This window comes from Lotus japonicus, chromosome 4 (genome assembly GCF_012489685.1).
Source record: "Lotus japonicus ecotype B-129 chromosome 4, LjGifu_v1.2".
NCBI classification, from domain to species: Eukaryota; Viridiplantae; Streptophyta; class Magnoliopsida; order Fabales; family Fabaceae; genus Lotus; species Lotus japonicus.
This window is the reverse complement of record NC_080044.1, coordinates 19,463,165-19,472,284: the sequence shown is the minus strand read 5'-3', so window position 1 is coordinate 19,472,284 and position 9,120 is coordinate 19,463,165. Positions and strand designations below refer to the sequence as shown.

The 9,120-nt window shown below is 34.8% G+C and overlaps 2 protein-coding genes across 3 annotated transcripts; one reads left to right on the top strand and one right to left on the bottom strand.

The window, feature by feature from the left end:
* Positions 1 to 5,265, bottom strand: LOC130715937 (UPF0548 protein At2g17695). Of its 2 annotated transcripts, XM_057566096.1 has the most exons (6): positions 5,049 to 5,265; positions 4,841 to 4,901; positions 4,565 to 4,741; positions 4,045 to 4,243; positions 2,494 to 2,543; positions 1 to 343 (listed from the first exon to the last, which is right to left on the bottom strand). In XM_057566096.1, exons 2-6 carry the CDS (start codon positions 4,897 to 4,899, stop codon positions 247 to 249), a joined length of 582 nt encoding a protein of 193 aa, XP_057422079.1. In that variant the 5' UTR covers positions 4,900 to 4,901; positions 5,049 to 5,265; the 3' UTR covers positions 1 to 246. The 2 variants fall into 2 exon arrangements, with proteins under 2 accessions (XP_057422079.1, XP_057422078.1); XM_057566095.1 differs by lacking the exon at positions 1 to 343 and having other exon boundaries at positions 2,254 to 2,543; positions 5,049 to 5,259.
* Positions 5,266 to 7,103: 1,838 nt separating this feature from the next.
* LOC130712141 (protein IQ-DOMAIN 20-like) lies at positions 7,104 to 8,451 on the top strand. Its single transcript, XM_057561980.1, has 2 exons — positions 7,104 to 7,503; positions 7,778 to 8,451. The coding sequence occupies exons 1-2, from the start codon at positions 7,243 to 7,245 to the stop codon at positions 7,940 to 7,942; spliced, it is 426 nt and encodes a 141-aa protein (XP_057417963.1). The 5' UTR covers positions 7,104 to 7,242; the 3' UTR covers positions 7,943 to 8,451.
* The last annotated feature ends 669 nt before the right edge of the window (positions 8,452 to 9,120 follow it).

Genomic DNA, 9,120 nt, shown 5'->3' with positions numbered 1-9,120 from the left:
TCGAACAAAAGTTGAATAGATGACATTAGAAGACACCGTTAATCAGTAACACATATCACAACATTGTCACATTGATGCAAATTGATGGTTAGTTAAACTTTTAGTATTGAGTATTGACTCTATTGAGACACTTGTCCATTATTTAGAGCTAAAGGGTATGCAAATATGCTTAAATGTTTAAGCATATAACTATCAAGCTCTAATTAATGATAAGAGTTACTGAATGTGTTGAATCCATCATTACGCTCATGATGTAGATTTAACTTGAAAAGCATTGCAGTGAAAGCTACTGATAACTGATTGTTCTGAATTTTGATAACACATTCCTCCTCTGGTTAGCTTGCTGCAAAAAACAGGTAGATGATTTATGTTATAAGCAAGCAAAATATTGTTTAACAGTTGAAAATAGAGTTAGATACTGCAAGTCTCTAGGCTAAATGATGTATACAGTAGAGCGATCCATTTTCTATAGAACCCATTAAGCATAGATTAGTTTGAAAAGCTCATTTGAAGAAATCTCATATATTTATCAAATCATACCCTCTTAGCTAACACCTTCTTTGACAATCATTGCATTTGTAAAAACAACCAAAGCCTATAAATTAATGTCATCCAATACCCAGATCTTGAAAATTATTGAAACTAAGAATTTATAGACCACCATATTCAGCACATAACTAAAACACTACAAATTTCTTCACCTGCAGAAAAACGTCGCCACATGACATTAAAACAAAATAATACAAATACTAACAACTAAGTGATCCACAATTTCACATACAAGCACATAGCAAGCTAAACACCACCTTAATAGATATAAGAATCAATTTCTTTGTAAAGGTCAACACCTGAAGTTTTAAAAGACAGCAATGTCACATGAAAAGTAGTGAACTTCATGTCATTTAATGATTGTATTTGCCATTTTATGCATTAAGTAAAAGAGAAAGAAGACAGTCACAGACTCACAGGAACAATGCAAGCAAATCAAGTATCCAAGATATCATAGAATAAATTTGCTCTGGCCTTAAATTCATCCTTAAAAAACAATTTTTCTTTTTGTCAGACCCCGTCCAACTATAAATGGTTTAAATATGCAACATATAATTGCATATCAGAAATTTGATAGAACATAAGAAAATAGATGAATCATAATAACGTTTGTCGCCAAAGCATATAATTCCACACCCAAACATCAACCCAAGTAAATATCACCCTGCAGAAGCAAAATCAGTTGTTCCAGAGATGAAATCCCGAATACAAACTCTACGAAATCCCCAAAATTTGCCTCGACGACATCGCAATGACAGTGACGAATGGATCTCTGAAATCTCGCATGGGAGAATAAAAACCCATTATCGTATTGCTGAAATTCGAAATTGAAAGTTAAAAAATCAAAATTGCATTAGAAATAAAGATTGAGATTTGATTTAGGGATTTGGATTTTAGAGAGTGAAAGAGTTGATAAAAATGAAAAGAAAAAAAAGTAACAGAGGAATGAACGGAAGTTACGGAACTGAGTGAGGGAAATGAAAAAACACCAAGAGATGAGGAATGGGTGCGTGAGTAACACAAACACAAGTTATGGAGAGAGAAGGAGTGTTTTTAATTAAAAAGATGACGTGTCTTTTTGTGATAGAGAGTATTTCATTAGAGTGTCTCACTCTCCAGAATGATGTCTCAAAATTATTAGATAACAGGGTGGATTGGGATGACATGCATTTTAAAACATACTTGCAAGTGTAACGGTAAAGAGTGTGTTTGCATAGCTTCATGCTTTCAGACTATTTCTTCTAATGCAGGATGTCATGCTTTATTACTTCCCTATAGCAAATCAGGGTGACCTGTTTGCTTTGGTAAAAAAAAGTGTTGGGTAGTAATTGCTTAACAAATGTTCCTATAACTTCTTTTGGTATTAAATCACCTGTTAAATCACATCAAACAAATTGAGTTATTTAACTCACGAAACTCGGAGCAGAAATGAATAATTCATTTCATTTCAACTCATACTTGTTGTGCAGTATTCATATAATTCATTACCCCTTGACACGGGACTCTAAAATGGTAAGGGAACAAGCGAGTTTCCCATCTATCGCCAGAAGTTAACAAAGCAGTAAACCAACACAGTTAACGAGAAAGATCTTAAACGCAATAGAAAAGTAAAGTGATAATGGGAATGAATGCTTCCCATCTGTCACCAAAGGTAAACAAAACAGAATAGAAGCACAAGTTTAATGATGACTATAGACAGCAATATTGCAGAAGGGAGAAGGAGGTAGAATATTTACTTAGGGGAGGGGGTTCAAAAAGGAAATTAGAGATTCAAATCTTCTTTGACTACAAGTACCGTATTTACATTAGGATTTTGAAGAATTTATATGTTTCTGCATTAACTTGGCAGATTCATGAGCAAAGTATTTCTGTCTAAGCATCACATATGGGTACCCAACAAATGATAAAATGTGAGCAGGCTTTGAGAAAGAAAGTACTTCATACCAAACTTGATTGTTCTCATCAATCTCAATCGAAAAGCGCTCTTCTCCTGCCTGTTGCCAAAAGAGATGACAAATTAAATTGATCAGGGCTTTTTGTTCTTTAATAAGCAGTGTTTGCTAAAAGCTCAAATACAAGAAACTGCACAAATTAAAAAAAAAAACTCACACAAACCATTTTCAAGAAGATTAACATATTAAAACCATTTCAGTTTCTCCAAATTTGAGTACTTTTGCATGCTACATGAGACCTTAAGGGTTTAAGGAAGCTGCTTTCCATTCATTCTCAATTGTAATTGAACAAGTTATACCAGAACTCAAGTGACTCCCTAATTCGTTATTCAGAATTTCTGAGATTAAAGGAATAGCAACTTTTTTAAACCCTTAAAGTTAAATAGCATCAAAAGCGTATTGACAAGCAAAAGAGGGATTGTTAAGTTTAAGTAGGTAACCCCATTCAAACATTGTTTAAGTTAAACTTGGAGATCACAGAAGTTTGAGATTCTGATTTAATAATATGATACTCGACAAGGGCTCACGATCCTCTGCATATGTTAACTGCAGGGATTCCAGCCATACAAAAGTACCTTGACATAATATGAAAAAAAGATTGTAAATATAACTTAAGTAGGTTTGGACCATTGGATTACAACTGTACGGTGGTGCAGTTACTTTTGAACTCTAGAGGATTTAAATCCTTCGACAAGGATGACTTTGATGAATGAAAAGTCGTATTCCATCAAAGCTTTTCAATCCAAAAAAGTCTGCGAAAGGGTTATGATCTTTTACCATTGATCTTTATAATTACGTATCATTCCCAACTTCCAAGATACAGAAAATAACAAGGACAAACACTATATATTCACAAAAAATGCTTAAGCATATATTTTTCCACGTAGTGAATTTGTAAAGCAGTTGATTCAGGATTCAGAAATCAACAAATGTAATTCATGTTTATTTAGTATTTATATAACTTCTAAGTTCATATGACAATTCTATATGAACAACATATATTTGGTGGGATGGGGGAGACAAACTATGCAGACTGCTGAGCTTTTAAATTGTTGATACAACCTAAGGCCAAGATTCTACCATTTTTTCACTATACATGCTACCTCTATTTTCTTTCTATTAAATTCATTCCTAACTATAGTAACTGCCTTATACTTATACTAACCCTTATATGTCCACTCATTTGACATAGCGGTTGACATTGTCAACAAAAGATTGGATGATATACCTAATAAAGTTAAGAACTCAGACTACATAAAATCAAATTTCCTTTATATATCGTTACCCAGAATATATAATAGAACAGATACAGTGAAGTGAAAATTACTCAAAATATTACTACTGTGTGTATTCTCTGAAAAGTTTATAAGCATACGTAAACTCTCAAACACTAGACGTGTATTGGCTTCAATAAGACTACAGATGTATTAAAAATCACTGACTGAAGTAAGGTAAAAAGTTTATCTCAGAAAATACCTTCAACATTTGACCAATAAAAAGAAGAGGCAAATAAAATCAGCAAGATCAGAGAAATAGAAGTTACCAGTAAGTGACCATTAAGAGTTCCGCTTCCAAAACCAAATGAGGCCACGCGGTTTTTGGTAGTGCTGGTTTCATTTACATATGCAATCTGAAGTGGCATCATGACCCATGGGAGGAACTCCTTGACACAAACACAGAACGTAACTCCTTGTTGAACTGGTGTTTTCGGATCAACAAATGCCCAATTCAATCCAAAATGCCTGCAATATACATTTTCTGTACAAAAATAAGAACTTTTTTATCTAAACTAAAGTGAGCTTGTTTTAAAGGCAGAAAAATAAGGGTATATATCAACATTTACATAGGATCAGATCATGATTCACCTTAAATTCTGTAAGGTTTGTACTTCTGTAAGGTTTGTTTTAAGTTAGGGGATGAAATTCATTTTCATAGGTAATGTTTCGCTACATTGTATTTGTAAAGCTTGACTTCTGTACGGGTTGGAGTACCTCTCGCACTCGCAATTGACAGTACTAATACTAGAATTTCTCTTGCTGATCAAAAGATAAATAGATAAATACCTCCAGCTTCGTAGAGCACTCTTGCCCTTTTCAAAGGTCTCAACACCAGAACCCATCAGAACCCGCGCATTATTCAGTAAAAATCCATCTTTGGAGAGCCCCTCATCAGCTTTGAGAGAAGACAAGGATTTAGCAGTAGCTCCTTTATATTTATCATCATAGTTGAATGTACCTGCCCTGGTAAAATGGGAATAAAAACATGTATGAGCCATGGAAAAATAAAGCTCTGAGTTCTTCCAATTTCCTCAGAAAGAAGCTAAAAATGGTAGAACATACTTATTGATGCAAGCTTTTTGGTCTTGGGGAGAGGGGCGACCCCAGCTCAAGAAAAACATCTCTGTTAAGCATTTTCACAAACATGTGATGGGAGACAATAACATGAAACAAAAAGGTTAGAATATGATTCAATGTTGAAGAAGAAAAAGATGTTTCTGGAAATGGGATATGGTAATTGTGCTGTGATTGAGAGATTGGAGATAGATACCGGGAGTGGTGGCGTTTGCAAGTGACGGTAGTGAGTGTCTACGCGATTTTTGTAGCCTTTAATCGTAGCTGTGTGGGAACTACCAGGGTACTGTTTTGAACATTATTAATTTGACCAAACGTGAACAAGGAACTTCGCTGGGAATATTTGTGGTTTTGAAGAATTCAATCTAATCTTCTAAGTTAGCTGTTGGTAATAAGTTTTCAACACATTTATTTTAGCTCGTACTTACCGGAATTGAAATCCGTGCCGATCATTATGTTTATAATGTGGAAAGGATAACTCAAGTGATAAGCTAGGGACATAAGGGTTAAGTGGGGTAAAGTGTGAATGTTCAGGGTTCAAACTATGAGGATGACTAATTTACTACTTCCTCCGGTCCTATTTATAAGCAACAAAAAAAAAATTCACATAGTTTAAGAAATGTAGTTAAACTAGATGAAATGCATTAAATTTGTCTTAAATTAAAATGAACTTCCAAAATTACCCTTTGTTATTAGTGTTGGAAAGTGGAAAAGAGAGAGAATAATTAATAAGACACATTTTACAAGTTAGAATTAATAAGGGCATCATTGGAAAAAATTAATTAATATAGCTCAAACTTTCATTTGGTTCTTATAAAAAAGACCAAGATTTTTCTTCTCTTTCATGCTTATAAATAGGACCGGAGGGAGTAACAATTAACATTTTTCTATCAAAAAAAATTTTAGAATTTTAAAGTAATTGAATTTCTCGTTTGGTACGTTGTATAATATAAGGCCTGATAGTATTATGACAATATGCAAATTGCATTAGATCTGATAGGATAAGATAAGACTTGATAAAAATTTAATACTATGCAACATTTGGTAATACACTGTCTAACTTATCATTTAAATCCATACGATCATATGTGTGGTGGATGATGATGGTGGTGGAGAGTAGTGGTAGAAATTGCGGTGGTGGAAACGATGGTGGAGGGTGGTTGTTGTGGTGGTAGTGGTGGTGGCGTCAATTGTGGCGGTTGAGTGGTGGTGGTAGTGGCGATGGTGGAGGTGGAGGTGGTTGAAACGATTGTGAGGGGTGGTGGAGGTGGTGGTAATAGTAGTGGCAGCGTTGACAATATTGTAGAGTGGTGGTAGTGGCAATGGTGGCGACAGTGACGAAGGGCGGTGGTGACAACAACGACGGTTGTGATAGTGGTGGTTATGGTCTTGTGGAGGTAGTGACAATTGGTGGTGGCAGAGTTCGTTGTGGTGGTGGCGACACTGTAGTGGTGGCGGGGACGACGACGAAAATGAAATAGGGCGGTGGTGGCGATGGTGAAGGGTGGTAGTGGGCGATGGTGATGAAGGCAATGGAGTTGGTGGTGGTGGCGAAAGCAACGGCGGTGGTGGCAGTGGTGGTTGTGACTGTGAATTAAATAATTTATAGTAGCTTATACATCACACTCTTATCATGTACCTTATCCATCTTTTTTTATGGTGAATTAAATAATCCATCATTCTAATGTATAAAAGTGAATTGATGGAGAGCATATATAATACAATGTCAGCACCAAACAATGAATAAATTTATAATGCATTGTATAAGCTTATATTATCATACCTACGACGTACCAAACGAGCCCTCAACATTTTAAAAAGAGATTATTTATATGCATTGACGGTGTAAATAAGTTTTACACCATCATTTAATCACATCCCTCCATTTTTTTAGTTCACAATTAATTTTGAATATAATAATATCTAAAAATAATATTTTATGTTTCAAAAAAAAAAAACTTAGAAAATTGTAACATTTATTTTAGTGAAGAGTTAAAAGAAAGCACCAAAGAAAGACAAGTATTCTTAAATTTTAAGATCACTCAATGTGGGATGGAAGAATTTCTGATAGCAACAGTTTATTCTATTCCCCCTAGTTAGTTGAGCAGTGACACAGGAAATGCTTGACAATCACACTGAACTAGTCAGAAAGGAAATCATCCCCTCACGTTTCCATTTTCAGAAATTCAGACCATCAGTACCATAATATAAAACAGAGAAAATCATGTTCTCCTTTTCAGAGCAAACCTGTCGCCCACAACTCTCTCCTTGGTCCTTTCTTTACGCAACTTCCACCTAAAGAAGCATTGAGAGTGAAACACATTTATATAATTATATCAACCACATTACACGCATTCCATTCCAAACATAAGAAAAGAAACACAAGCAAAATGGGAGCATCTCACAAATGGTTAAGAATTGTTCGCAGCAAGTTCCTAAGATCATCCAACAAAGACAAAATAATCCTCCCTCCTCGTACGAGTGTTTGCACTAATCAAAGCGAGCTACCCATACTCAAAGATGTTGCAACCAACTCTACCACCACGGAAAACTTCACCAATTTGCCAATACCACCAACCTCTTCGGCCAGGACGTTCCCCAAAGAGCAGATTGCGGCAATTAGGATTCAAGCTTACTTCAGGGGTCATCTCGTATGTTTTATATCCCAAGCAAGTTTTAAATTGTTGTTGCAGATAAATGCGGGTTAATGCGGCAGCAATTCCGGTCGTGATGGCAGTGCAAATTCCTATATGTTGTGGCCGCAATTGGTGTTGTATAGCCCAATTTAAAACCATGGTTTAAAGCCCCTTATCATAATTTGAGGCTATTAATCTTCATTCATTAGCATAATGGTATATAGTTCGAAATTTGAATTAGAAATATATATGATTCTGTTGTGATCTTATTTTTTGATTGATTGAACAGGCAAGAAGAGCATATGGGGCTCTGAGAAGCCTGGTGAAGCTGCAAGCATTGGTTCGTGGGGTGTGTGTGAGGAGACAATCACGTATAGCGATGCAGTGTATGCACGCACTAGTTCGTTTACAAGTCAGGATTCGTGCAAGGCAGTTACTTGGTGGGATTGATTGATAATGAATGAAATGGCACCAGAAATGCTGGTAAAGTTCATTATCATAAGATCTGCCTCTTAATTGATTTTGTGAAGAGTGAATTTGGGTGAAGAGTAGATTAATAATGAAAAATATATTAGAGTGCTAACCTACTAGTGCCAAACTTCTCTACTGGATATGCACATAAGGATTAATGAACAGGTTCGAACGCAAACATGATTTCAGGTGTATCAAGGTACTGAGAAGCTGAAATTTGAGGCATAAAGTTTAGATTGGATTGGAGAAATATAAATTCGAGTTCAAAGAAAATCTTAGCACATACTTTTGTCCATGGAAATATGGAATGTAGGTGCTATTGTCTTTGACCTGCTCAAGTTATTTTCTTTTCTTTTCTTTTAGCTAGGGATATGTTTAATGTTACGAACTGTTTTTGCAGATAAATCTTTTTTTTTGGTTAAATCTTTATGTACATATGTTATGACCAGCTTGACCCACCATTTTTTCTGTTAAACAGGGATGTGATTTCAATTTGATTGGTTTTCACAATTTCAGCTTGTATTCCTATGGAAATCTTTTGTGCAAGGTAGAACTGCCACTTCAAAAAATTTGCCATACCCACGATTTTTGACCTTTTACCGACGATTTTTTGCAATTGGTATATAACAAATTTCTTTTAGTGCTTACTTTTAAAACAATTTGATAACTTATTTATAAGTCTTGTTCTTATCAACTAGGATTATACCCGTTTGTCCGTGCGATGCACGGATAATTTTTCACGAACTCCTCTGTTAACTACTATTATTCAGAATTTGATATATATGGAATAATACAATGATGTATTTTCTAAGACATACAATTTTAATTGGTCAAACACTTATATATCGTTATTATCTTATGTTTATGTTTAAATGTTTTATCTTTTTTATATATCTATATGAATTATATGAGTTTCAAATGTTAATTGTGTTTGACCCCCGTCGACTTGTAATTTGGTGCCATCTTTACGGTAAAAAGATGAAAAGTTGGCTGAAATGTAATAATGTATTAGACTATGAGGGAGATAGTTGAAACTAAAAGAAAATATGTATACACATATCCAAGAATAATGATTTATTTATATCTCACTTTCATTCCTATCTCATTTCCACACATTTCTCTATTTTATCTTCCTATATATCTAAGGTGGATGTGGATAAG

What these genes read in the sequence shown, in the direction of transcription:
- LOC130715937 (XM_057566095.1), bottom strand. Translation starts at nt 4,899, where the DNA reads ATGTTTTTCTTGAGCTGGGGTCGCCCCTCTCCCCAAGACCAAAAAGCT. An exon ending in CAAAAAGCTTGCATCAATAA is followed by an intron (nt 4,742 to 4,840) that starts GTATGTTCTACC and finishes CCATTTTACCAG; the next exon opens with GGCAGGTACATTCAACTATG. An exon ending in CTCTTAATGGTCACTTACTG is followed by an intron (nt 2,544 to 4,044) that starts GTAACTTCTATT and finishes TTTTGGCAACAG; the next exon opens with GCAGGAGAAGAGCGCTTTTC.
- LOC130712141 (XM_057561980.1), top strand. Translation starts at nt 7,243, where the DNA reads ATGGGAGCATCTCACAAATGGTTAAGAATTGTTCGCAGCAAGTTCCTA. An exon ending in CTTACTTCAGGGGTCATCTC is followed by an intron (nt 7,504 to 7,777) that starts GTATGTTTTATA and finishes TTGATTGAACAG; the next exon opens with GCAAGAAGAGCATATGGGGC.